Source organism: Nelumbo nucifera, chromosome 4, assembly GCF_055504915.1.
Source record: "Nelumbo nucifera cultivar China Antique chromosome 4, China Antique-T2T, whole genome shotgun sequence".
Classification (NCBI taxonomy): Eukaryota; Viridiplantae; Streptophyta; class Magnoliopsida; order Proteales; family Nelumbonaceae; genus Nelumbo; species Nelumbo nucifera.
Window position 1 is genome coordinate 12,225,234 of NC_142652.1, and position 27,145 is coordinate 12,252,378.

The 27,145-nt window shown below is 37.1% G+C and overlaps 4 protein-coding genes across 9 annotated transcripts; 1 reads left to right on the forward strand and 3 right to left on the reverse strand.

The window, feature by feature from the left end:
* The first annotated feature begins 3,279 nt into the window (after nt 1-3,279).
* On the forward strand, nt 3,280-9,147 carry LOC104607898 (spermidine synthase 1). Its single transcript, XM_010273655.3, has 9 exons — nt 3,280-3,720; nt 5,954-6,030; nt 6,142-6,264; nt 7,217-7,321; nt 7,710-7,782; nt 7,872-7,943; nt 8,039-8,234; nt 8,366-8,495; nt 8,763-9,147. The coding sequence occupies exons 1-9, from the start codon at nt 3,411-3,413 to the stop codon at nt 8,826-8,828; spliced, it is 1,152 nt and encodes a 383-aa protein (XP_010271957.1). The 5' UTR covers nt 3,280-3,410; the 3' UTR covers nt 8,829-9,147.
* A 225-nt stretch (nt 9,148-9,372) lies between these two features.
* Nucleotides 9,373-11,977, reverse strand: LOC104607899 (uncharacterized). Of its 3 annotated transcripts, none has more exons than XR_016085599.1 (5): nt 11,480-11,977; nt 11,126-11,206; nt 10,460-10,599; nt 9,997-10,115; nt 9,658-9,798 (listed from the first exon to the last, which is right to left on the reverse strand). XR_016085599.1 is itself a non-coding variant. In XM_088903515.1 (5 exons), the coding sequence occupies exons 1-4, from the start codon at nt 11,960-11,962 to the stop codon at nt 10,045-10,047; spliced, it is 711 nt and encodes a 236-aa protein (XP_088759641.1). In that variant the 5' UTR covers nt 11,963-11,977; the 3' UTR covers nt 9,658-9,798; nt 9,997-10,044. The 3 variants fall into 3 exon arrangements, 2 of the variants coding, with proteins under 2 accessions (XP_010271958.2, XP_088759641.1); XM_088903515.1 differs by having other exon boundaries at nt 9,997-10,051; XM_010273656.2 differs by lacking the exon at nt 9,997-10,115 and having other exon boundaries at nt 9,373-9,798.
* Nucleotides 11,978-15,131: 3,154 nt separating this feature from the next.
* Nucleotides 15,132-17,604, reverse strand: LOC104607900 (uncharacterized). Its single transcript, XM_010273658.3, has one exon. It carries the CDS (start codon nt 16,237-16,239, stop codon nt 15,220-15,222), a length of 1,020 nt encoding a protein of 339 aa, XP_010271960.1. The 5' UTR covers nt 16,240-17,604; the 3' UTR covers nt 15,132-15,219.
* Nucleotides 17,605-18,742: 1,138 nt separating this feature from the next.
* Nucleotides 18,743-26,330, reverse strand: LOC104607901 (serine/arginine-rich splicing factor RSZ21). Of its 4 annotated transcripts, none has more exons than XR_016085497.1 (7): nt 26,173-26,329; nt 25,886-25,994; nt 23,385-23,473; nt 21,922-22,150; nt 20,375-20,497; nt 19,033-19,849; nt 18,743-18,778 (listed from the first exon to the last, which is right to left on the reverse strand). XR_016085497.1 is itself a non-coding variant. In XM_010273659.3 (6 exons), the coding sequence occupies exons 2-6, from the start codon at nt 25,972-25,974 to the stop codon at nt 19,825-19,827; spliced, it is 555 nt and encodes a 184-aa protein (XP_010271961.1). In that variant the 5' UTR covers nt 25,975-25,994; nt 26,173-26,329; the 3' UTR covers nt 18,743-19,824. The 4 variants fall into 4 exon arrangements, 2 of the variants coding, with proteins under 2 accessions (XP_010271961.1, XP_088759239.1); XR_016085498.1 differs by having other exon boundaries at nt 18,743-18,848; XM_010273659.3 differs by having other exon boundaries at nt 18,743-19,849.
* Between the last annotated feature and the right edge of the window lie 815 nt (nt 26,331-27,145).

A 27,145-nucleotide genomic window follows, 5' to 3' on the forward strand; every position in this document is an offset into this window, starting at 1 on the left:
AGGGATGAAGAGAACTAGGGTTAGGATTGGGGTTTCATATGTCGTGAGATTCGCGGGAAACCAGAGAAGATGCAGATATGTCGGAGTCGTCATGGCCGCTCTGCCTGAGCGGGAAGAGCGCGCTGCTAAATTCGTATGCGTTTCAGATTTTTATATTTTTTGAAATTGAAATAAATAAGAGCGTATAATTTTTAGAGAACGACAGTCGACACTCGACAGGGGCAAATATGACTTCCAATCAATTATTGAAAATACAGGCGCTAAATTGAAAAACGTGACTAGGGCTGTTCATAAGAACACCCAACCCAATCAACCCGAGTCGGTCGGGTTTTTTTTAGCACTAGTCGGTTTTGGGTTATAAAAAATCATAAACCGATGATTTGGTTTGGTTTCGGTTTTCATGTGTGAAAATTGAAACCGACCCAAACCGAACCGAATTAGTAGTTAGTTCCTAGTTACTAGTTACAACTTACTTTTTTCCTACTTAATTAAGTTGTCTCTATCCTAGTTACAACCTACTTAACTAACTTATCTCTCAAACTCTGCTCCCTCCACAACTGGATCCATGGATGGGCCACAAAACATTAAGGAAATGCTGGTTTCCTTTGAGAATGTAGAGCCAGAAATAAACATTTGAACAGCAACTAAGTCACCAAGTAGAGCTGAAACTGACCCAAACCGACTCAAACCGATCAGGTCGGTTTTGCTTAACATAGGATCGGTTTCGGTTTCAATTTCAGGTAACTCGACCAGGTCTTTTCAGTTGGAAAAACATCAGTAAACCAACCCAACCCGACCCGTGAACAGCCCTAAACGTGACAATCTCATGCCGAATTATATATCATGGCCTGTTTGACTGGTTACCAGGTGAGATCAAATTTGTGCCCCACATGCACATCTCAGTGTGCATTGGGAACATCTCCCATAGTTATCCGTGGGAGATTTTCCCAATACATAGAGGGCGCCCACCTAACAAATTAACATTCATATTTTTAACCAATGATCAAAGTATCGGTATTGGGTATCATACTGAATAATTTAGGTATAAATGTAAGTACGGATATGCTTTGAAAACGCATGTGTACAAATGAAAGATATAAAAACACTTGAATGCACTAGGAAAATACATAAAAATTCCATAAATACGTTAATAAAACTAAATTTAAGGTCAAATAAAATATAAATCTATACTATATATAAAAGTGTGAATGCAATGTAAAACTTTTTTTGGACTAGAAATGGTATAAAAGCCATTTTATTACAGTTTTAATGGCTTCTAAAATGCCCATAATTATATATTTAATCCATCTCTAATGGTAAGGTTGAAAATATAACTTCAATTATTACTTCCCACATCATTTAATCCCCTCTCATTAAGTCTTATACTTAAATTATTAATTCTCATTTTCTCTTATTAAATTATAAATGTGTCAACATTTTTAATAATATAAATTCATATATTTTAAAACTTACTAAAAAACAAAATCGTTTTTAATCTAAGTGGTGGCTAAGCAATTCAACCATCCGAATCAAATTGATCAACCTACAAAGTCATAGTTAGGTAATAAAATTTTTAAAATAGAAATAAATATAGAAACTTACAAAAAATGTAGAAAAAAATTGACACATTTATGATATATTTATTAATCAAATTAAAAAATGGTTTAATAAACAATAATTATTTTTATTGATAATGAAAATGAAATACATAATTTAGAACTGACCAAAATGAAATTATTATATTATTTGGCAAAGATCAATAGTTCAAATTTTGGGTCAACCATATTAACCTTTAATGTCATAAATAAATAAATAAATAATAAAAATTAATAAAATATAAAAATACATAAATTTTGCAAAAAAAAAAACATTTAGGTACATGTATAATATCATATATTTATCATATTAAACAAAAAGTAAGTGTGACATATTAGAATTATTTTTACACAAAAATAAAAAAAAATTATAGAAAAAATTGAACACATCTATAATTCTATATTTATACTACTATTAAAAATATGGATAAGATTATGGAACTTTCTTTTGACTAAAGTACTCAATTTTTAATTTAATCCTTATTTAATTATGAGATTTAAATTATAAATTAAACTACTACTTTTCACCCCATTCAATTCCCTCTATTTAAATCTTACATTTTTTTTTGATAAATAAACAAAAAAAGATACACCAAAAAGATTAAATATTACACAGAGAATAATCTAGCCAAAAAGTAAGCCTATCAATGATGCTTGAAACTTTACAAATCGATCTAACTATCACATATTTAGATGAGGTATTTATGTAATCATATTTGGATTTTCAATCTGCATATGATTAATAATAAAAAACAAAAAATAAAAAATACATAAAGTTTATAGAAAAATTTGGATACGTTATTACTAGAGATGGCCACAAGTCGAGCTCTTCATGAGCCACTCGAGTTCGGCTTGGTTTCAACTGAGCTTCAAGTCAAGCTCAAGCCTAATAGAGCTCGACTCGTGAGGCTTGCGAGCCGAGCTCGAATATATATATATATATATATATATATATTCTAGAAAATAATACATATATAATAAAAATATTATATTTCTTAATTTTCTAAATATTAAATAAAAAATATTTTTTATATATAATTTTTTATTTTTATAAAACATTTTTTCTCAAATCGAGATCGAGCATTGTAGTACTTTGGTGAGCCAAACTTAAGCCTAGTACTATTCGGTTCGGCTCGAATCCACTCCTAATTATTACTATGATTATCATCATCTAGAACTATCATATACAAAACATGTACACACTTACTAGTATATAAAAAATATATATATTTTAATGATAATTAAATAAACCTAAAAAACGAAAAATTCAACCAAGAAATCGGCTTACTAGTAAAGCTAGAGCCCATTTGGGAGGGGCAATTGAGCTGAACAGCCTTCAACATCAAGAAGATACCAAAACTAGTTTCAATAGAAATTCAATTTCTCAGCTCAACAACATTGTTTTTGGGCTCACGAAATAGAGCTTTCTAGCTTTCCACGTGGGGCCTACCTTGCAATACGAGATGCTGTTGTAGTTGCATGAAAGGCTTGAAAGCCCTCCATCCCAAACAGACGCTGAGGCTTATAGGCTTATAGGCAATTTCCCAACTAGTGGCAATTGCGTAAAATATCTAAAAATTTTAGGCTTTTTTTGTTAGTTATGCCCAAATTCCAACAAGTCACAACCCTAATCGAATAGTCCATCATATGGTGTACTTGAATGTAATTATGCGGTTCCGTTTCGGGATTACCTTCTATTTCCTTACTAAAAAGGTTTAAAAGTTGCAGAGAGAGCCAGCAAGTGTAAGACGGAGCGTGAGAGGAGGAGGCGTCTTCCCGGGTCTCTGTTATTATCCTTGACAGCTTGCACTGTGCATGATATCTTCTCTTCCGACTGTCAATAGCTCGCTCAGGTTGTGGCACTCCCTACAACAGAAAGTTTCACTTGTTGCCGGGTCGATTAGAGTTCTACGCACAAAGGAGGGACGAGAATCCATGGAGGGTGTAGCTCATTCTGCTGCGTCTTCTGCTGCTGATTTACCTGCTAAGAGGCCGAGAGGAGATGAGGCTGCGGTCGCGAACAACGGGAATGGCGTTTCTGTCCAGATGGAGAACGGGAAAGAGCCCCGCTGCATCTCCTCTGTCATTCCCGGCTGGTTTTCTGAGATTAGCCCAATGTGGCCAGGTGGGTTTCTCTCAAATTCTGAGTTTATGTCTGTGTTATAATGCTTGGTTTTCGGTTTGGGCATTTGATGGGTGTGCTCGGATTATGATAGTGGATTCTGTTTTTTCGGATATGCTATGGTTATTGTTTTTTATTTTCTCCTCGAATGTTAATTATCTATCTCGCTTATCTTATTAGCTCTTCAATGCATCCTCTTTATAGTCTCAGTTGAAAAACATGGGTGTTTGTGACTATTGATTGGTTTTGTTTGTTCATCATTCGTTTTGGGTTTATAGATTCTTTTGATTTTAGTTTTATTTTGGCTACTGACTAGATTTGCTTAGCATCTCCGTCTTGCCATTAAGAATATCTGCCTTTTCCTTCATTTTGCGCTTAATCTTCTTTTTCTCGTTTGCTTTTGCTTGCGAGTTCAAACTGAAATTATTGCATCTCGTCCTGTCCAATGTTTTGTGGGCATGTCTCCTTTTGTGTCTAGTCACGAATGTCAGATTTTGGCTTTCCAGGCTATCATTGTAGCTGTGCGTCTTTAACTCTTTATTCAGATACCCAGAAACAATTTTCGGACAAGTACGGATACACACGATTCAGAATTCTGAATTCCAGCCCCCTACTACTAGTCCTCTCCCCCCAGAAACCACATCCTGCAGATGCATTCTCCCTGTACTTTGGGGCTATAAAATTCTTATCTGGGCTGATTGGTCATTCTCCTAAGAATTTTTGCTTTCCTAACCCAACCCGCTTTTTACATTCCTGGCACTTCCTGAAAACCATTGAACCTCCTTCACTCCCAACTTTATTGACCACTTTACCCCCTTAAGTGTACCCACCCTTCCCTTCCCCCAGGAGAATCCCTCTGTCTTATTCACACCCAAATCTTTAACACCTTCCCAACCTCATTCTGCGCATCATTTAAGGCCCTTGTCCTTTCTTTTGTCTTTCTAATTAACAATTTTGTATCAATGTGTGCAACCCTCTAAAACAAGCCATGTGTTATTGATGGAGCTGTTTGACCCAACCTCTCACTAGTAGCTTCTATTTTATTGTTTTTTCTAATAAATCTTGTTATCTACCAATCACACTATAAGGTTATGTTTAGATTAGAGTGGATTTGGAATTGGAGACAGTTAGATTTTTCAATTCCATGAATCTCCAGATTCTACTGTTTCATGACTTCTTTTCAGTGTTGGGGAGTTTAGAGAAATGTGGACAAAAGCTGTTTGCAATATCTACTCCTGTGATCCAAACAAAACTAGTTATATTTTATTTACTATGATATACATTTCTCTGCTCCCCTTTCAGAAATTTATGGAGATATTTTATGTTGTCTAATGTATGGACTTAGTGGTACCTATTTTACATTACACTGATTACAGCCATGGTTTGTAATTTCCTTGAAAATTTGCACAATTTGCTCTCTAAGTCTAAGGAGGATGAGACCTCCTGGAATTAAGAAAAAAAGCCTAACTTCCCTTGATATTTTCCTGATATTTTGAGAATTCTGATATAACAGCACAATTTCCGGTTCATAATGTACAAATTATCCAAATGTTGATGAAATATTGTGGAAATTCCACCAATTCTGCCAAAAAATATTTGTAAACAATGTTGAAGCATAAAACACATAATTTGGATATGTTGATTCTAGAACGTTGAATCAGAACTCCAATTGAATTTTGCAGACAGTTGCGATGTGTTTTTTTCTCTTCATTAGATGCACTTTCGGTTGGGCCCATGTTTTTTTTTTCGTATGCAACTCATTTCCATTTGTACAAAATGCTCACTTTTACTACTTATGGCAGCAACGAGCATGTGATTCTATTTACTAGTCCAAAAGTTCCACTTTTACCCCCCAATCTCTCTCTGCTTGTGTATCTATATATGTTACATTTTTGTATTTCTAATGCAAATGTTATATAAAATTTTGAAGTTGGAACTTTAAATGACATCATAATTGCAGGTTGTCTTATCTGATAATTTCATCCCCTTCCTTTTAGAAGTTGGTTTTTGGAAATGTTCACTAAAATGTTGCAAGAATTGGATTGTAACTGTCCAGTAAAACCGTGACCTGTTGAGCATTCCAGTTTTTAGTCTGGTTTGGCTTCTGAGTCTTACGACATTGATTCTCCATTTTTTCATATGTACATTGCACAAATTTTGATTAGTATTTGTCACTATCATGAATGAAAGGATGGAGAAAATGGCATGCATAAAGAGATTATTTTGTCTTCTACAGGAGAGGCACACTCCTTGAAGGTAGAGAAGATCTTATTTCAAGGAAAATCCGAGTATCAAAATGTTATGGTATTCCAGGTATTGTTCAAGGCTTTCTTGATTGATGTAAATATTTTGGCTTAAACATTATATTGCACATATTATTTTTATGCTAATTACATTATACTACTTTGTTGTTTCTTGTTTTAGTCATCAACCTATGGAAAGGTTCTTGTGTTGGATGGAGTGATTCAACTCACAGAGAGGGATGAATGCGCATACCAAGAAATGATTGCACACCTTCCTCTTTGCTCAATTCCAAACCCCAAGAAGGTAGTTTCATATATATATATATATATATATATATATATATATATATATATTCATCCACAGTAAGGAAAATTCATAGATCCACATATATAATTTATAAAATGCCTTTACTAATTAGATTTTCCTGATGCATATTTAGCAATTCACTTATTCACTTAAGCATTAAAAATTAAATATAAATGTTTCTTAGAATGAAGATTTTGTTTTCCTTTTTGGGAGGGGACACTAGAGCAAAAATTGAGTTATAGGCAATGAACCCAAGGGGACAATGATGCCATGATGAATTCAACATGGTTAAAGCACTTGTATCTGCAGGATTCAGCTCAAGTGTGGACATACCAACACTGATAACTTTCAACACAAGAAATGAAGCAATTTATAAAATTAAATTTCTCAGAGAAAAAAATTGTTTTTATTAAACATGGCTATGGTACTTTATGTATCAATAATCAATGTAATACAGTTATGGCACAACCAATACAGGATTGAGTAGAATCAACTCAGCCTTAATCCCAATTATTTGGGATCAGCCACACAAAACCTGTCCTGTCACTATGCTCTATAAAGAGCCATGTTTAAAACTTTACTGACAATAAACTATTTTTCAGAGAAAGTAAATGTATAGCATTTGTTTGTAGGAAGGTATTTCATGGAATAGTAAAGTGGAAATCAATTTGTTGGCAGTCACTAAAGCGAGTTTGTTTTCTTTATTGGCACATGCAGGAGCATATGGTATATTTAAAAAACCATATGTACGTTTAGCTTAAAAAAGCATGATATATTTAAGGGGGCTAGCTTGTATTAAACTACACAAATTCACGATTTTACAAAAATTTGTTGGGCAGGGGCAGCTGGAATCATTGTTGGCTGTTAAAATTATGCAGCAACTTTACATAGAACAACTGGCACATTGTACCTTTTTTTTAATTATTGAGTCAACCTTTTGTTTCTTCAGGTCTTGGTGATTGGAGGAGGAGATGGTGGTGTTCTGCGAGAAGTATCTCGCCATTCTTCAGTTGAACAGATAGATATATGTGAAATTGATAAAATGGTTGTGGATGTGAGTAAATCATAATTTCTATAATGTTTTTTATTGCCTTTTCATGGATAGGGTCATAGGGAATTATAATGCTTCCAGCATATGACTAGGTGCCCATGTGCAAGAAGTTTCTCAATCACCACAGAGGCCCCCTCCCAGACGAGCTCTAGATGATGAACTCATGTGCAAGAAGCTTCCTTATGTTTCATCTTTTTATATTTTCAGACAAAGAAAGCTTCATTATTCACCATTTATCTCTGGATTCTGAAGCTATACTTTATACTTTTTTCTTCAAATTTATTCTCACACTACAAGGGAGCACAACCATCCCATGCTTTTGGTCCAAGAACTTAACTGATTTTGTTAGCAGTAGTAGTTACAATTTTGGAATGTATTTCTTGTCTATTAGGTTTCCAAGCAATTTTTCCCAAACCTAGCAGTTGGTTATGATGATCCTCGTGTAACCCTGCATATTGGTGATGGTATGTTTCCCTTTGTGAAACGTATTGTTGCATTTCTTTTATTTTCCTTTTTCCATTGTTGATACACTTTCTTTTTGGCTTTCGTGCAGGAGTGGCATTTTTGAAGACTGCTGCAGAAGGTGCTTATGATGCGATCATAGTGGATTCTTCCGACCCAATTGGTAAATGCTTTTTGCAATCCATCACTTAAAGCTTAAAGGAGGATTTGAGTTTTATTATTTTGGATGCTTAGATAATTACTTTTTGACATAACCAGGACCTGCAAAAGAGCTTTTTGAGAAGCCATTCTTTGAGTCAGTAGCAAGGGCTCTCCGCCCAGGGGGAGTTGTGTGCACCCAGGCAGAAAGCATATGGCTTCATATGCACATTATTGAAGACATTGTTGCTAACTGCCGTCAAATATTCAAAGGCTCTGTTAATTATGCATGGACAACAGTTCCTACATATCCAAGGCATGTGTTATCTGGAACCTATCACTACACCCCCCCCCCCCCTTCCCCATGTATGCATATAACATTATAATTATATTACTGTTAGATACGATGGCGACTGTTATTCATGTTATTGGTCAATTTCATCACAGTGGTGTGATAGGTTTCATGCTTTGCTCCACCGAGGGGCCACCAGTTGATTTCAAGCATCCAGTGAACCCCATAGATGTGAACGGGGAGAATGTAGGAACTAAAGGACCCTTGAAGTTTTACAACTCGGAGGTAATCCTTCATTCCTAACCTTTAGTTCACTAGTTTACACCTGTTCAAATTTTAATAAATGCTTAACCCTAGCCTGCCCAAGGTGCACAATTAGCCTAATGGCTCAACTGGTAAGATTAATTGATGTAGTTCCTACTAGCTTGGATCAATTCCTCCTGCATTTACCTCCCCCCCCCCTAAAAAAAAAGAGAGAGAGAGAAAAAACACTCGTCTAACACGTTTTGTTGCTACTCACCGGAGGCATTCTTGTTCTTGTTTTGCTTTCAGATCCATTCTGCGGCTTTCTGTTTGCCATCTTTCGCGAAAAAGGTGATTGGTCCAAGATCAAGTTAGAGAACTGCTAAATATTGACAATCAGGATTTAGCTAATGCAGTTCAGCTCTGCAATCATCCTCATTGAATGCATCTTGCCGCTTTGGAATTAGCACCCCTTGGTAGTAGAACGCATTGAATCAAAGAGAGATGTAATAGGAGTTTTGAGAAATTTAAAGAATTATTTTTATCCCTCATATAATGGAGTAATGATTTCTCATATCCGGATGGCACATTTTGTTAAGCACATAAAGTTCCTAACATGAATTATCGGTGTTGAAATCACCCTCATTTCTTTGTTGAAATGTGATGAATTATTGCTACCGTTGACATTATCTTATATGACAGCTGCATGAAACGTGTTTCTGGTCACGTAACCTATATAGTGGGGAAGAACCGGAGAACTGTGGTGATTTTATTACCTTACGTCAGTTCTCTCAATCCAACCTTCCAACCTAAGGTTTAAATTCTACTCTTCACAAGAAATTTAGCCACACAAAAAAATCCTACCCTTCTATGTACATGGAAATCTTACAGACAATTGAATAGATAATGCAACCATACATTTTCTCCACTGATGTTTAAATTACTTGTTATAGAAATGATGGATCTCTTGCATATCAAAATTGCTGTTTACATGGGAGATGCCTCCAGCGGAGGCTGGGGTCTGAAAAAGATCTAATAAATGTTTATTTCAGACTGTCATCGGAGGGAAGTTTCATTCCTCATCCTAGACTGCTAAAAATGTTAAACAGGGAGATGTTCTATTGCGTTCATCGACATGATACAGAGACTGTGCGGTAGAAAGAAATAAATAGCAAGGAACACAAGAACCCCGAGGTCAGATTCTTCACCAACTGCTGGTTGAGGAGGATTTCTCCAGTATATCTGACTTGCACACCAGAGGCAGTATAGGCTAGCTATGGTTAGAAGAAGTTTAACTGATCCACTAGAACTAGACTGCGCTCTAATGGGCTTTGTTGGCTTTACTCTGCATGAAGAGAAACAATACAATCTGCTCATATCTAGGATGATGCAAGAGGCCATATAAAACTAACTTTTTTCCATCAGTAACCATTGCCATGTTAAGAAGAAATAATAGGCAATAATAGGTGTAGAGAGGAAAAGAGGTTGGGGCAGGAGTGAATAAAGAAAAATTAAAGAATAAAAGCCCCAAGAGGTGGCATACTGGCATATAATAAGCTTGGCATACAAAAGAGGCGCGGGTTCTCAACAGTCAACACCTTCACAGCCCAAAATAACCAATCGCCTTAGAACAACTCACTTGACAAAATCCATAATGAATGCCTGGCAAAAACCCTACTCAGAAACTCACAAAATATTAAGATGCCACCTAAGTGGAAAGAGGCTCATGCGACAACCCAATACACCTAGAGGTGCAAGCTTGGGTACTCAATTTGAAGATTTTTCACTGCATCAGGACCAGGTTTTCAGGCTGGGTCCATTCAAATTTTAACAAAATTTCAAATCAATTCCGCCCAAGTTACACCCCTAAATATACCACCCTATAAATATGGCATTGTACTGTAAATACATACGAACTTAGGACAATTGTTGAACTCTGTGTGAAAAAAAAAAGAACTAGTAGAAGAAAACAAGTAATGATGTTTTAATGAAAAAAAAAAGAGTACCTGTTTATGTAAATGAATCCCCCAATCAGGAAGGTGCACAAGAACCCCACCACAATAACAGCATCAGGATTGACAGCAGCTCGGCTTTTCCACCAACCGGTGCTCAATATCCAAGAATATGTTGAAGAATGACCATTTTCCTGTCAATATATATCTGACAGTAAGTCACAATTTCTGGCTTATCAAATTTAACTTTTTAATATAGGGATAAAGGCAACAGGCAAAGCTGATAATTGCAGGCTACAGAACATCATCCTGGTGAGTCAAGCCTCATTGGTTGGGCCTAAAAAACTAATCCAATTAAAAGGACTTAAGGTCTCATACCAGTCGAGATAAAATTTTTAAAGCTGAAGAGAAAACAAAGATTTTGTAGTCAGTTTAAGCTCCTGAACCACATTCATTTCTACTGCTTGAACAATCAAAACTGATGACTTATCGGCATGCCATATAAAGCAATAAGCACTCATGGAAACTGAAAATTGTTGAAATCCTTTGTTCCGATATGAGAATACTTGGAACAAAAGATCAGGCCATGCAGCACAACAGTATCTGGACTTGTAATCACATAGATCAAGAAGGTCTCAATCAGTTCAATTACATCAATGCTCTACCAAAGCACTGTAACTGTAATCGGTGGAAGAATTAAAAGAAGAAAGAAATTCTCACCTCAAACAAGTGATCTAAGAAAAAGTGCGATAAAGAACCTGCAGAGAGTAACAGCAAACATTGCCTTTTATTAAGAGGAACCTGCGCAGAGCAACAACCCAAAAAGACAAAAACAAGTTAAAAATTCAGTAGTATTCATGGAACTAAAACCAATCATAGCAGATGCCAATTCGATATTCATGGACACCCACCCTCCAAGTCAACTCAATTGAACAATTACTGTTTAGAAAAACTTAATTCCAGAATTCAAGAGCTAGCAGCAGATTGATAACATAATAAATTTGCAGTCCAGGTGGAGAAATAGTAATTTTTAGGATCAATTTGGGTTTCTCAGAATCAGTTCCAGACACTCACTCCTGAAAAAGAATCGAGGAAGCCCTTCTGGAGAAAAACCCTGGAGAGCCAACTGTACAACAAAGACAAGGGAAGACCTAGGATTAAGATGTAGTAGAAGGGGTGGTGGATTGCGTCCATAATCAGAGAGCCCAATTTCTGGCCTACGCCGAGGGTGGAACTGATCCACTCGGAGAACGAACCCAGGTCCGGACCCAAGAACGCATTAATGGCGTAAACGATGCAGTGGTGAGGGCTGAACCGTCCATTGGATACGCTCATCAGTCCCACTCCCGAACCCAGCGTGTACATCATGTGAGGACCGGGGCCTGGCATTTTCCCGTGCGCACTGTATCCCCTTCCCCTCCCCCTGGATCTCCGGCAGTCGGCAGAGACCACAGATGACCATAATAAAGGAGATTTTTTTCTTTCTATTAAACGACGAGTTGTTGGGAGTTTCAGTCTATCCAACACAGGGTCCCAACTACCATTGCAGCTGTACATCGGGAATATCTCGCCAGTCGCTATGGTAGAACAAGGAGATGTTCCCAGTGCACGGCTCCAATGGCGTTGGTGCGTATGAGCGTATCACGCATACCTTTTAGGGCTGTTAATGGGTTGAGTAAAGAGTTTTCGAACCGATCCGGTTCGAGTGTACTAATGAATTTATAATAAAATGCTATCTTTTTAATATATTTATATTATAAATATATAGACGTTAATTTTATGCGTCGATTAAATAAATAAATTTATAATCGATCTTCATAGTATATTTTTTATTTAGATATTTATAATTTTTTAATACATACACAAGTTTCCTAATATATTTTTCTTTTGATTTATTTATAATCGACTCAAGTAATATCCACTTGAATTAAGTTCCAAGCTCTGAATTTTTTAATCGAGCTCGAGCTCAAATAACGTAATACTCGATTCAACTTTATGCTTAGTTTGAAAGGAGTATAAATGCAAATATGTATAATATAAATACATATAAAATAATATAAAATATAAGGTTTTGCATTCTACATATTTATATTTTGTATGTTTTTAAAAGTAAATCGGTGACTGAATCGGTCAGGGGTCCGTTACCGGTTCGAATGGTTCGACTGTTCGATCCAAATGGCCGGCCCATTTTGACAAAAAAATTAGAAAATGATTAAAACCGTTCAAATGATTAACTAGCCGGTTCAGCGGCTTGCTGATCAAAATCAACAGTTTTGAGAAAAAAAAAAAACAGTTTTAGAGAAAAATGGAACCAATCAAGTGACCAATTCCCGATTTTTCCAATCCAACCGTCCAATCCAATCCGATTTTGAAAACCATGATATTTTGTATTTATACTCCTTCCAAATTAAGCCTTAATTACTACATCCATATTTTCAAAACCAATTGGTATAGATGCAATTTGGGCGGATTGGGTTGGATTAAAGGTCAACCCATGCCCAACCCGAAAGGTGTAAATCTTAGGCACGGGTATGACTGTTAATGGGTCGGTTCTACGCGATTAACCAAATCAAACCGAATCATTTATATCACATCTGGTTCTATAATTTGTATCGTTGGGTCGGTTTTGATTTCAAGATTTGTCCCAATTATTAATGGGTTGGGACCGGTTTTTGATTATCCCGAACCGATAAGTGTTGTGATATATATGATAGTTTTTCATGTAATATTAGATATAATTGGGGGTTAAAATTTCAAATACAATAACCATAATAAAAACTTACCTAAATCGATGAATACCCCAACCCTAATCTTTACATCTTTTGTTTTAGATTAAGAATGCCACAGCGGCACACCCAAGTCATTGGCAACTCTGACCTATCAAGAAAAAGCTTTGGCCATCTAACATACATCGTAGATCCTTTCGTTTCCTTTAGGGGTGCATATATGATCCAATCCGATCTGAGATCTGATTCCATTTGTTCGAATTTGGATCACTCTTGTTCAGATCTTTGAATCGGATCAGATAATAGGATTCAGATCCTTTTCTCCCATTCAATTTGAGAAGATCCGATCGATATATATTGTTATATTATTTATTTTTTATAAAATATATATATGTGATAAAAATAATTAAAAAATATTTGTATTTTTTATTTATTTAAATTAGTATATTTTATTTTTCTTTTAATAATTTATTAATTTTTAAAGAAAACAAGTCAGATCAGATCAGATCTGAAGATCCAATTTACCGATAGGATTCGAATTCAAATGGAATCCTAGATCTTCGGATCGAATCTGACATGAACAATGTCGATCGAATTCGAATATATCCCAATTCAAATCTGACCAATTTCATTTACATCCCTAGTTTCCGTCCATCCAATCACCAAATGAACCAAAACAGATATAAGAGACAAAAACTAAGAAGAATGAAGACTCCAAGAAAAATCGTCCATATAGTCGTTTATGTTTCTTTCTTTTTTTTTTTTTTTCTTTCAACTCCATTCACCAAACTCGAGGTATAGAAAAAGTTGTTGATTTTAATCCTATACAGTCGATCTGTACTGTGTTTGTCTCCATGTTTTTTATTTTATTCCTACAGTCGATCTGTACAATGTTTGTAATTTTGTGTTTTATTTTTGTTCTTTTTTTTTAATGTTTGAGCTTGATTATTCGTTCTTCAATGCATTGTATTCATTGCTTTAATATATTGTGTTCTAATAATTAGTGTTATAGTGTTTTATTTTGTTATTGCTTTTCCTCTTTTTAATCTATGAATCAAGAACATTGTATTTATCATTTTTTTGTATTTTTCTGCTTTGGCTTTTAAAACCTTGGAAGAGGGAAGAGACGCCATTGTTATAGGTGTAGAACATAATCGGTCCTACTGGGCCAGACTCGATAGTCCCGATAGGGTTTGGTTCAGAATCGGTATAGCCTAATTTCTTTTCGATTTAGGATGGATTTACTCTAACGCAAACCAGAGCCAACCCATTAACAGTCGTAGGCACAGGCCTAGCCTAAGTGCCTAACCCAGGGTTAAGCCCAAATTTATCAACCACCTTGAGCTTAGCCCAACACAACATGGGATGGGCTTGGACTTGGGATGGATTGGGTTGGGTTAATTGAGCTTGAACGGGTTGATCGTGTTTTGAAAAATTTATGTATATTTTTTTCATAATCATCTTCTATTGGGCTCTATTGCCCAATTTAAGAGTAGAGTTGATTAGGGTTCAGATCGAGCAATATTGCACTCTTACCCATGGTTTTGGAAATCGAAGCGAACCAAATGGTCAAATCAATTGACCCAAGAACCGATCAGGCAATCGATTTTATTTCACCTTAGAACCATTTTATGGGCCAAATACTGTTGACTTGATCAGCAACCCACTGACTTGGGTGGTCGAACCATGGACCCGAACAGCAGTTTTTAGCCGCTTTTATTTTATTATTTTAAATCAGAATGATCCATCTGTTTGAGCCGGATGATCAGGCCCTTTGACCCGGGAACCGGTTGCCAATGTCCGGTCCGGTTTTTAAAACCTTGCTCCTACCAATCTACCACTGGTAGGATTATGGACCCGGTTTTGATCTTTTTTTTTTCATCCTCTGTCTAATATATTTCGGTGGGATCCACACTCAGTTGAGGGTTATGTGATCTTAGGCCATCTGGATCTGATCTGATTAATCAACTAAATTTGGCTTGTTATACAAGTCGCGTGCGATCAAACGGTAGATAATTAAATATCACGAAACTTAAAAAAAGGGGGGGGGGGGGGGAACAGGCCGTATGACAGTGTGATGGACGACTTTTAAACACTTGATGCTTCCTCCACATGGATTTTCTTTTCGGAGAAGCGGTTCTTGCAATCGTAATAGTAAACCATGAAGGTCACCCACTTGAAGACATTTCCCAAGCACATCAAGCTAACCTGTGCAGACGTGGCCAGAATTTCAGTCCATTGATTCCCCTGGCGTCCCACCAAATGGAGGAGGAGGAAGCAGCTCAGCCTTAACCCCAGGTTCCACACGAACAAACCAAGCATCAGAAGAAACCCGAGCTGCCTGCAGCTACCATTGCTAAAATACGCCGATAACTCCAAGGCTTCGATCCCATGTCTCTTCCCCAGGATCGAGAAAACAACGCCCATGTTCCATACAGCACTCCATTCCAACCATTTCTTGAATAGCACTAAAAAACATGCAGCGTACAACGCCGCATTCAACAGCCCATACAACAATTCAGACAGATTGATCCCTGGTGCATAGTAGCTTAATGCCACAATGAAGATGATTTCGAATAGAATTACAGCAGACATGGTGAGAACAAAGATGGAGGTGATGAAAGGCCCTTTCCATCTTGTTCTGGTGATGAGTCTCTGAACCATCTCCTTCACACCATCCGTCCCTTCCTCTCCTGCATAAATTGCCGATGCCGAATCAACAGTTGCGAGAATGCTGAGGAGGTCGCAGACATGGAGAGGAAACAAATAAAGAAGAGCCAGCTTGAGGAATTGGTGTGACATGGACCAGACCAAACCTTCTATGGTCCGAAGCTGTTCGTCGGCGTAGTAAGTTGGGCTGTCGATGGAATCAGTGGATTCGGTACGCACTGTTAGAGTTGCTACCGCTTCCATCAGGGCTCGTTGGAACAACATTTCGTGGGGTAGCATGGTGCAGAACAGAGGGATGGAGGTAAGGAAAGTGAAGAAGATGAACTTGGGATTTTTGTGAAAGATTTTCAGCGATTCTCTGAGAAGGCCAGGTAATCCCAACTTCAACGTCATCGTGGCCTGATTGTCGACCTTCATCATCTCCACTCCTTGTTGCATTTTTCTTCTCTACTGAGCTGTCCAAACTCCACAAATCTACGGATGAGGGTCATGACTTCAGGGTTGGTTCTTTAAGAAGATAATTAGATAAAGCCCTGAAAAGAGACCACCTAAAAGTCTTCAATTCTTTGTGTGACTGGGAAAGCGATTCTGTGGTTCAAAGGGTTTTATGAAACCACCATGCAATTAATGGGTAATAGCTTGACTAACTACAGTCTGGGCTTGACTATATGAACAAGTCAAAGTCTTCTTCACACATTAACTACAGTCATGTCTAAATTATTGAAGTGGAATGTTGAATTGGACTGAAATTTGAGACGTAGGGATGTGACAAGTAGGCCCTCCCTGCAGCTGTTATGGCGCCAATGGTCAAGTCTTCGGATGGTTTATGGAGGTTAAAGGACTGATGTTGTTTCTCTCACTGTAAATGCAAATCGACATATGTAAAAGCGATCGCGGATCGGTGTAAAATTTCATACCTAAACCTAATTCACTTTTTCAGCTGTAAAGTTTACAACAATTTTTCGTTGGACTTTTTTATCTTACATCGATTTTATCAATGTATATTTACAGCAATTCTCACTTTAAAACCGATGAATTTTTACACAGGATTTTTCTATGGACTAACTTTTACATGATGAATTTTTTCCACCACATTCAAAGATAGCTAAGCGGAGCTTAAGAGGAAGACTTGACTCTTGACTAAACCCAAGTCCTCGGAAGGTTCTTTCCCGTTTCTCAGTTCTCGCCGTCTATAACTTCGTGAGTTAAATTTGGCCTAAAAGGTTGAAAGGTTGCTCGCTCTAGATGAAGTTCAATGTGTTATTTTTTCAGATAAGTATTTTTACAATATATTTATGATTTATATATCAATATTTTTTGCATGTAACATGAATAAAGCTACATCTGATAAGATTTGGGTTGGGATCAGGTTACTTGATATTGATTTGAGGCTGACCCATGATTTTGCATTTTTATTAAGCCTAAATTTTCACTTTTCAAACAAAACAGGCGGTTCATTCTGAAAATTAAATTAAATTAAATAATAAAAATAAAAAAATGGCCAAAAACCATTGAACAGGTCAAATGAATCAACAGTTTAACCACCCAAGTCAATGGATCATTGACCAATTCAACACTTTTGGCCAGGGACAGGATTTGGGATAAAACAGAACCAGTTGCCTAAACAGTTCCCAAGTCAAATGGTCCAACCATTCAAGTCAATGGCAGTTCAAAAATATAGATTTTAAGTAAACTTGTTCATAAGCCAAACTATGGGTCCGACTTTACACTATATCGTGCTTGGCTTCCGGGTCATGCCCATTCAAATTTTGGCAAAAGCCAAGCCTGAGTTCAGCCCATTATACTCTTCAGGCATGAACCAAATGAGGCTTCACTAACCACTCCCCAAACCCTAATGACAGTAGGATTTGATACAAGGTCTCGGCTAGAACCAGTTAGTTTGATTGTTGCCTTGTCTAATTAAGTCATAGCAAGCTACATGATTTTTTCCCACCATTTTAGACACCCTACTTCAAATTCGACAAATGAAATGGAAATTACCAGAAAACTCGGGAAACAACGGAAAATAATAGACAAACTAAAACATGCATGCACCTTTGGAAACCAATATAAATGTTATTATTATTTAAGAGATCGTTTAATTTATATAAAAGACGGGTTAAAACTTAAAAAGTTAAAACCCATGTTTTCTAAGACATTGCCCAAGAACTGTTGCCTTGATGCAAGTAATCATGATTCAAAGTTTCAAACCCCTAGCAAGCATGGATCATTCAAACTGGCCAAGAATGAGTGTATCAGCAAATAACCTAAAAATCCAGTACGTATAGATACTACTACTATGCCTTGATACAAGCAAACTTAGGCTCCTTTGCTCAAGGAGTGAACAATGCTCTGTAGCAAGCTAATGCGAAATAACTTATGCACGATATAAAGAGAGAATTGGGAATTTGATATTTTGGTACGGTCATACACCGTGTTCTAAGGTAAGGTTCCTCAACCTCCCCCTTTAACATAGGATAATTAAAATTCATGAATACTGCAATTCTCAACCATGCTATGAAAATGGAGTAGATATAACAACACTAGCAATCGTTGATAGGCAAAACGGTATTTAATAGGGTGCGTAATGCGCTCCCACCCCAGGCATAGGCCCCCGGTGAATGGTGCGATTGTTCCATGCGTCCCAGTATGCAGTGGTGATATGAAGGAATTTCACCGTTTCACGATGTGACGACTGGCTTTGTGAGGTAGAACACAGTGACGTTTGACAAGAAAATCCAGAGCCAAGACCGGTCAATGCACAACCGTTAACGAAGCTCTCCATTTATGCCTCTTCCAGTTGCTTCTCTAAGCAGAGCTACTTGGAAGCTAAAGATAACCCCTCCTAAATAGGAACGTAGTGAGAGTGACAAACCACCAGGTACACCACAAGCAAAGCCCAAGTTGGAGTATACCGAATAGTCCCCAAACTATCAGATTGTGGTTAACAGGCCAAACACATATTTCTTTTCCTCTTCTGGGGAAATAAAAGCGTGAACATCAATCAATACATGGAGAAATCGCGAGAACACAGGATTACAAGCTCACTGAAGAAATGGCGGAAACAGTAATGACAATCAGCACACAACCAAATGCCCGTTAAATCTCGTTTTTCATTTGCCTCAACGTTGTTTGTTTCTTAAAAGAAAACAAACACGAAGCATGGTAAAAGGTGCGAGGCAAATTCCGATAAATAATTCATTACCACAAATGCAGAAACACATGGTGTACCTGAAGATAAACAGCTCCATCATCTTGAACCAACCAACTAGCAGAAAATTCTAAAGGAATGGGTCTAAGGTTTTGTTGCAGGAGGGTAGCTTCTGAGCTTTGGCGGTTTCAAACATGTGACTCAAGCTGGTTGGGCACAAGGAGCGAATAGATGTGACGCAGACAAGCAGATAAACCCGTGTGCAGTAGTAGTAGTAAGGAGCAACGACGTCGTTATAGCAGAAACCTCATTAGGGTTTTGTTGCAGAAGGGTGCACATCAAAAATGTCACACACGGCCAAGCTGGATGGTTAAGCACAAAGACCAACAAGTAGATGGTGTGAAGCAGACAAGCAGAGATGCAGTGATGCAGAGAAACCCGTGTGCTGTAGGGAGCAGTAAGTGGCGACGGTGCCGTTTTAGCAGAAACCGCACCTCAACACAAACACAAAGGCACACGTACTGTGTAAGATTTTACAGAAACTTCTACTCCTAACCATTTAATAAGAGTTCAAAAGTCATGGTATAAAAGCATATAAATAGCAGTATCATGGTGCAATATAAAGTAGGAAAGTAACCTCTCCAGGTTTCAATAAGCGGAAGAGTATTGTCGGAGCAAAAGCGAGGAGTCAAAAGCACCCCTTTTTTGCAGCTAGAACATTGTAGAAGCCATTTACTCAACCAAATCCAATTCCTAACAAACCCAAGGGTCATGCATCGAACAGAAAGACAAGTTTGCTGTTGGTCGATCAATCCTATTAGTACTACAGTATTGCCAATAAATCATCTCTTGGGGTGATGTGACAGCCTGCTTCAACTTCGGCTCCGGCGTTGATCTCTGGAAACAGTAACCAAGAATTAGAATAACGTTAAACACTTAGGCCACTAGTAATCACTACATGGTTAGGAGTGATAGATCATGCAGTTCCCATAGTCTAACGATGATTCAATTTTAAGTGAAAGACCAGGCAGTCCGTATCAGATCATCCAATCTATCTGGAATTTTGATGTGTGGTCAATGTTATAGCAAGTACTATATGAAAAGAGAGAGAGCCTGGGCGAACAATTCCCATACCAGTAGAATAGATAACGACTTTGTCTTCACCTCTGGACAAAAATAAATATAAGCAATAATAAAATAGATACGTTGATGCATGCAAATGGGGATGGCACACGAACCAATGTTATGAGAATATATGAACAGTACAGATGAACAATTCCAATACCAGGATGGGAAACCACTAGTCAGGCAATTTACAAAATTGCTTATATATGGTCCTCAGCCTCTGGGCAAATAAATATCAGTAATAAGAGATTTTCATGCATATAAGGGAAATTCCATATGAACGGAACAATGACATACCCATTAGCATAAGGTGACTCATGACGAGCATGACGATAAGGTGGAGACCTGCTGTAGCTGCGGCCGCGGCGAGGTGTTATGCTGCGCTTTCGTGGAGATCTTCTTCCTCGGGGGCTGTAACTCCTGTGCCATAAATGTAGTAAAAAATCCATAAATCAAGATTTTGATGCATTAGCATTACCACACTAGAGAAGAAAATTTTGCTTCTTTTTTTGCCTGCAATCAGTAATAATTTGCAGGTTAACTTCATGGCCAAGATGGGTCCTTCAGTAACCTGTAAAGAGACTGGGAGTCAAGCCCCATAAATTAATGCTCACCAAGGTTATACATTTTAAATCACAAGTTTACAACTAGTTTTATACATAGAAATAGAAATCCTAAATCCTTTTCAAATTTCTCTTCCTAATTTTTCTGTATTCCTAATTCCTTGATATCCATCCTATTTCAACTAAATAGGATCAAAATTCTTTTCCCTTGAAAAAGAAAGACCAAAGCATCGGGAATCTATATAAAATTAGCACTGTGTTTGGTTCCCAAATCAATGGAAGGAAAAGAAAAAACCAAACAAAGTAATTTTAGTTGGTGTAGCGGACAATATAAACCCAAAAACGAATGTTATGACAAAAAAATACAGCATTTTGTGTTTTCTTCTCTCATTTCTTTGAAACCAGGCAAAATGTAAAACTCCTACAGTAGCAAAAATGAATTGACTAATGAGATACTGATATGGACCAATTGTGATAGCACAAATATTGACCAGATCATATCAAACCAAAACCAGATAAAAAAAATGACAGAGAAAAAGAAGGTTAAAATATTCATTTAAGATGATGAATCAATTATTGACCCAAAAGATTCTTTAACAGCACAGAGAAAATAACGTTCTAAAGAACACGTGTTGTAAAATAAGCAAAAAGCTATAATACCAAGATAGGTGAAAGGAGGAAAACCTAAATGTCACTAGTGTACAACAAAGACGGCACGAACTACCAGTACTGACACCAAGAGCTTTCCAAATACTGTTTTTGTAACTCCTGATCATTAAAGTAGTTATTTTGTGAATATAAACATATATGACACAATTCATATAAAATTTTTTAGCATAAATAAATATTAGAAGTTTTGTTCAATTTGATAAAGGTAAATGCAGTAAAAGATGGGTAGGTCAAAAACAAAAGCATGGTTGTCAGCACATTGGACAGGATACTCGTATCCATATCCCTGTACTATGTTTTGAAAAATGAAGAGCTGAATCCACGTATCCCGTACCAGTCTCCATATCTGGACATCATAGAATGGCAGGTTAATAATTTACGAAAAGCTTGCTAAGATAAGAATTTCTCAAATATTTAAAAAGTCTGCAAAGCTAAAGCTTTTTGAACTAGCTAAACCAGTAAGCTAACCAAAAATTTTATGGTCAACTCACCTTGTTTCACATGACAATATTCCCTTTATGAATTAAAAATAATATATACATAACAAGCAATTAAAAATGTAAAAATAAACACATCACACAACATTTGTTGTGAACAAAACTCAAAACACACCTGCGACCATAACTTGGACTCCTACGGTATCGGGGACTAGGGCTTCGGCGCCGTCCACTTCCAAGGCCTCGTGACCCAATCCGTAAGCGACATTCCCGAGCAAAGTGACCAGGTTCACCACACTCATAGCACTTCAAATCCTCACCCCCACCACGACCACGTCCACCACCACGACCTCCACCGCCACCCTTTGAATTATGAGATAGCTCCACACGCCACCCATTTTTCCCTGTTAAAGAAATGTATCAATAAATAGAAATCTCCAAAAGCCTATAAAACAATAGTTGTGAAACATCCAATCCCAACAAAAGACTTAACACAGGGAAGTCTGAACCATTAAAAGGCTCCATTATGTGGAATTTATGTGCAGCTAAAGTTCCCAAAATCAGTTCAACTTGTAAGAGAAGATTAAACTGATAAGAGGGAATACCTTGTATACATATGTAAGCATATAAATAAATGTCAGAAGGGTAAATAACAAATTAAGCAACAACTCCTAGCAGTTCAGTCAAATTCCAAAGGTCGGTAACTGTAAAAGTTACAATTAAGTTTCAAAGCTCACATTGCATAATGTATTACTGTTCGATATGAACTTATTTGAAAAAAAAATACATCATCCTCCATGACTAATTAGGAGAGAAATATGAACAGCTTCCCCAACTACCAATTCAACAATGAGGCAAGATGCCACTTCATGACAGAAGAAAACCTTTCTTGTTTTAGAAAATTAAAAACAAGAGCTCCTTTAAGGAATCAACCTGGCAAGTCAAGAAGAATCCAAAAGTTATAAGATGTAGATCAATAGGCACAATTGAAGTCCTACTGGGTCTTTCATGGACCCCCCCCCCCCCAATCAGCAGCCCTACAGCATCTCAAGGAGGTAATTGCTATAGACCAATTCCTCTTGGATTCTTTAAAGTTTTCTTGGACCAGCTGGACCTTCAACTGTTCCTCTATCAGCTCCATTTATTTTACTCGGTTGTTTCATCCATTTTCAGCCATCATTCAGGCAAGGGAGCTAACATGTGTGTTAATCTTGATTATATTATTACTAAGTCCAAACTGGTTAGGTTTCTTTTTTCGTCTTGTATAAAAAATGTATTTGGTCTTGGTTTAAAGTGCATGATCAATTTCATTGCCACTGCAAGAAGATAAGCCTTAAGTTTGCATTTTGCCCATGAACACTGATACCAAACATTTTTTTTTTGGTGAGAAGTGGTCTTCAAAGGTAACTACCATCATATTAATAATAAAAATAAAAAGCATAAGAAGAAAATAAAAATATAAAAAGATTAACAATAAAAGTTAGGAACAGTGTCAAACAAGACAATTAGATGGCAAAACATAGCTGCACATTAAGAAAATAAAAATGAAGCATGGAACAGTAAAAAAACCTTAATTGGTAAAAGCATCTAGACAAAAAATAACTGACTGTTCCCAAAGAGAAAAAAAGGAATACTTACCATCCAATCCACGAATTGCATCTAAAGCATCTCTGCGATCATCAAACTCAACAAATGCATAACCTGGTGGCTTTCGAGCTACCCAGACACTGCATTAATTTCAGGATAAACAAAGGAAAAGAAAATGAAGAACCCTTTGATATCAAAATGAATAAAAGACAATTAGAAAAGTATACCGCAGCAAACACAAATTACAAAAGCACCTAACATTCATTCGTGTGTTTCAATTTGAGCTTTATAGAACACATCAACACATGAAACACAACCATGACTAAAGAAGCAAAACATAATAAATTTTAAATATTCTTAAAATCCTTCTATTTGTCATCACACAACATTATCGAACATGCCATATGCAAAATTTGCAAAACCACGATTCCACCCTCTACAAGTACATAATTTCTATTAAACTCAAGACTTTACATCTTCCTTCCTAGCCCCTTTTTCATTCAGGTCCTTTAACCTTCCCATTGTCTTTTAGATCCTTCCTCTTACAACAAGGAACTGCTACCAACAATACGCAGGCCGTTCCGGGCACACAAGGCTCGGCCCATGAACCAGCCTGGTGCACAACACGACATGGCACATTATGGGCCCACACAGCCCAATTTACACCTCTAGGGACTGCTTTTTCTTTATGGCAACCTTAGTTGGGAAGAGCAGCTCCACTGACATTCATTCTCCGTGTTACTAAGAACATCCTAAGCATCCCCCAATTGCATTCATCCATGATTTACAAATTATTTGATTCATTCATCTATGAACAATGTTATCTCCCAAAAAGAAAGAGTGGTTTTATAGATATTTAAAGAAATTTTCCCCGATCCACAGAACAAAAGTATCTTAGCCAACGATATATCTTGTTACTAATTGGAAAAACCCATGCTTTGCACAAATGCATCCACCCATAATATTTTCCCTCCTAGTTATTAGATCGATGTGATTGATCTTCTTTTCCCATTAAGCATACTTGGTCTTTAAACAATCTTAAGAGAAGAAATTGATCAATTTGAACAGTATATAATAATGATACAATATCTGAGAATGTATACACCCATCCACATCACTCTAATTCTTTAGAATAACATCTTCCCCAATCTCTCCTTCCTTGTAAATAGTAGCTTTATTGATCAAATCTCAACTTTATACACTCCACAACAGAAAGGGAACATTGCCTCAGTTTAGGCACGGGTAAGGGCCAAGAAACCCAACATAGAAAACCAAATTCTCGTGACCACACCATGTTAGCCCCTTTAAATATCTTACACATGGAATCCTAACAAGTAGTAATAACTCAAAATATTGTACAATATTAGGAAGTGGTTGTAACAATCTTTCAAACTTCCCCTACATATTTCCACCCAAATGTCCAACAGAAAGTGTAGTCCAAAATAAACAAACAAATGGTTCCTCTTATCAGAACAAAAGAGAATCTCACAAATAGGTGCACAGAATTTTAGCAAAAGAACCAGAAAAAAAAGGAGACAAAGCAACTTGGGCACGAAGCATATAAACCTTATAATGAGCAGCCTCCCAAGCAAATGGTTCATCTTTAGGATAAGTAAGATGGCCCCTTACAACAGATGAACTTAAAGAATGGTCAGCAATTTGGGGTTTAAAAAAGGAGTCTATTGAAGCAAGGTTCAAAATATTGATACGCCGGTAGTGTCATATCGAGCAGTATCGATAGTTTTTTTTTTTAGTTTTTTCGAATCTGGTTCAGAGGGGCCGGTTTAAGGTCCGTCCACCCTCTGAACTGGTCAAGAGCCCAAAATACCCCCTGTAGGGGCGTATCGGGAAGCCCCGATATGATACATATTGGCCGATATGGCCCAATACATATCGATATTTTGAACCTTGTATTGAAGTCCCAATGACTATAGGAACTTCAAAAACTTCTTCCTAAAGGCCTCGTTGACAGGGAGAGAGGATGCCATGCTGGCACTATAAAGAGGGTTGCGACCTTCAATTCTTTTATCCTTAACAGTGAAACAGGACTACCCAACACAATCAAAACGGCTTCAAAGACTGAGTTACAATTCACCCTTCACATCAATAGGAATAAACAGATCATTCGGTATTGTTTTACATATTCGACGATTCTATATCTGAAAAACAAATCGTTTTCCTATTTTTTATGATAAATTGCTCGGTGTATAATTATGTTAATATTCTCAAATAGGGGGCAAGGCTGGTAGGTACAATAACCTCATGTGGTTAAAAGATAAGAACCGTATTAAATTCTTTTCTCGTTTTCTTCAAATTCGTGATACAATTATCAGAACCATACCAAAGAAATAAATTATCCCCATCAAATATATAAGAACATAAAACAAAAATTAAAAAAAAAATAGAATTTATCTATGTTCCAATACGGATGAATCATGTTCTACGCGTGTTAGATACCTAAAACAAATAAATAAATCAACGAGATAAATAAGTAAGAAAAAAATTATCTTTACAGAAATAACACATTAAACCTTTAAAAATAAAAATCATACCTCCGAAGAACACCATAAACTCGAAATTCATCTTCGAGTTCTCTTTCGGTAACCCTGGGATCTAAGTTCCCAACATAGACTCGAGACATTATGCCAGGCCACTTACAACCTAATGACCAAAGAAAAAAAAGGACATTAACTTTACCCAACCCTGCACAAGAAAACCGTAATCCCCTTCTGATGAAGATGAAAGGGCTAGGGTTTCCATGATTTATTTCATGCAGCCCCGAAAAACGCAGAGTTTCAATTTGAATGAAAAAGAATAAAATAATGAATTCTGAGCTTACCGTGAAAGAAAATATAGGGTTTGCAGAAACCCTCGCGATCTGATCAAGACAGCGAGAGACGACTTTGGAGAACCACGCACCGCAGAATTCTAAAACCCTAAGAATGCGGAGTTGGGGGAGAGCTCTACGCACTCCTTATACACGATTGTATATTTGTACGATAACTTTGACTCTGATCATTATCACAATACGCTCGGTGCGCAGTGTACACCACTTTTTGAACACGTGGCTACCCGTTTAAGTGATTTATCGGATATTCCGGTTGTGCGAAAATTAGAAGAGTTCGTTTCCGGTTCTGAACCCATAACTGCTGCATAATTACAGGTATGGTTCTCAGGTCAAATGGTCCGACCGTTCCGTCGGTCCGCTTTGATAAATAAAAGGGTAAATTACAAACCCCCCCATGCTATGGTCTGACAAAGACCTGTACTTTGTTTTGCGATAAAGACCCCCTGTATTATAACCGTGAGACAAAGACTTTTTTCCATTAGCTTTCCACTGAAATCTGTGGTTGCAATGTTTTTTAATCCCATATTACTCTTGAAATAATTATTTGGACAAAGAAAAACACTGTTCACCTTCCCCCACCTCACAACATATGGACAGCAGCAATGGTAATCCCTTTTACATCATATCCCTTCACATTTCTCTCTCTCTCCCCCCCGATCTCTCTTTTTCCACTTTCTTCTCCCCGCTTTCCTCTGTTTTCTGTTCCTCTTGGCCATAGTTGCCAAATCTCATTGTTCGGATGCTCAGCCGACAAGTACACAAGGCCACTTTTGTATTTTATAATAGTACATAGTCTCTCCCTCTCTCTCCCCCCCACACACACACACTCGGCTAAATCTAGATTTTGCAGCAAAAAAACTGACATACCAGAGAAAGAGGAAAGGAGAAGGTTAAGCTGGAAGACGAAAGGGGAGGAGAGAAACATTTGCATTTACCATGTAGCAATCCTTTTTGGTCCAGGTGC

Coding starts and splice junctions, on each gene's coding strand:
- LOC104607899 (XM_010273656.2), bottom strand. CDS start 11,962: ATGTACAGCTGCAATGGTAGTTGGGACCCTGTGTTGGATAGACTGAAA. Junction 11,207..11,479: donor TCCTCGATTCTTTTTCAGGA/GTGAGTGTCTGG, acceptor TGCTCTGCGCAG/GTTCCTCTTAATAAAAGGCA. Junction 9,799..10,459: donor GGATTCATTTACATAAACAG/GTACTCTTTTTT, acceptor CTCTTCATGCAG/AGTAAAGCCAACAAAGCCCA.
- LOC104607898 (XM_010273655.3), top strand. CDS start 3,411: ATGATATCTTCTCTTCCGACTGTCAATAGCTCGCTCAGGTTGTGGCAC. Junction 6,265..7,216: donor CAATTCCAAACCCCAAGAAG/GTAGTTTCATAT, acceptor TTGTTTCTTCAG/GTCTTGGTGATTGGAGGAGG. Junction 7,322..7,709: donor TTGATAAAATGGTTGTGGAT/GTGAGTAAATCA, acceptor CTTGTCTATTAG/GTTTCCAAGCAATTTTTCCC.
- LOC104607901 (XM_010273659.3), bottom strand. CDS start 25,974: ATGTCTCGAGTCTATGTTGGGAACTTAGATCCCAGGGTTACCGAAAGA. Junction 23,474..25,885: donor GTTTATGGTGTTCTTCGGAG/GTATGATTTTTA, acceptor AAATTAATGCAG/TGTCTGGGTAGCTCGAAAGC. Junction 19,850..20,374: donor GAGTCACCTTATGCTAATGG/GTATGTCATTGT, acceptor TACTGTTTCCAG/AGATCAACGCCGGAGCCGAA.
- LOC104607900 (XM_010273658.3), bottom strand. CDS start 16,239: ATGCAACAAGGAGTGGAGATGATGAAGGTCGACAATCAGGCCACGATG.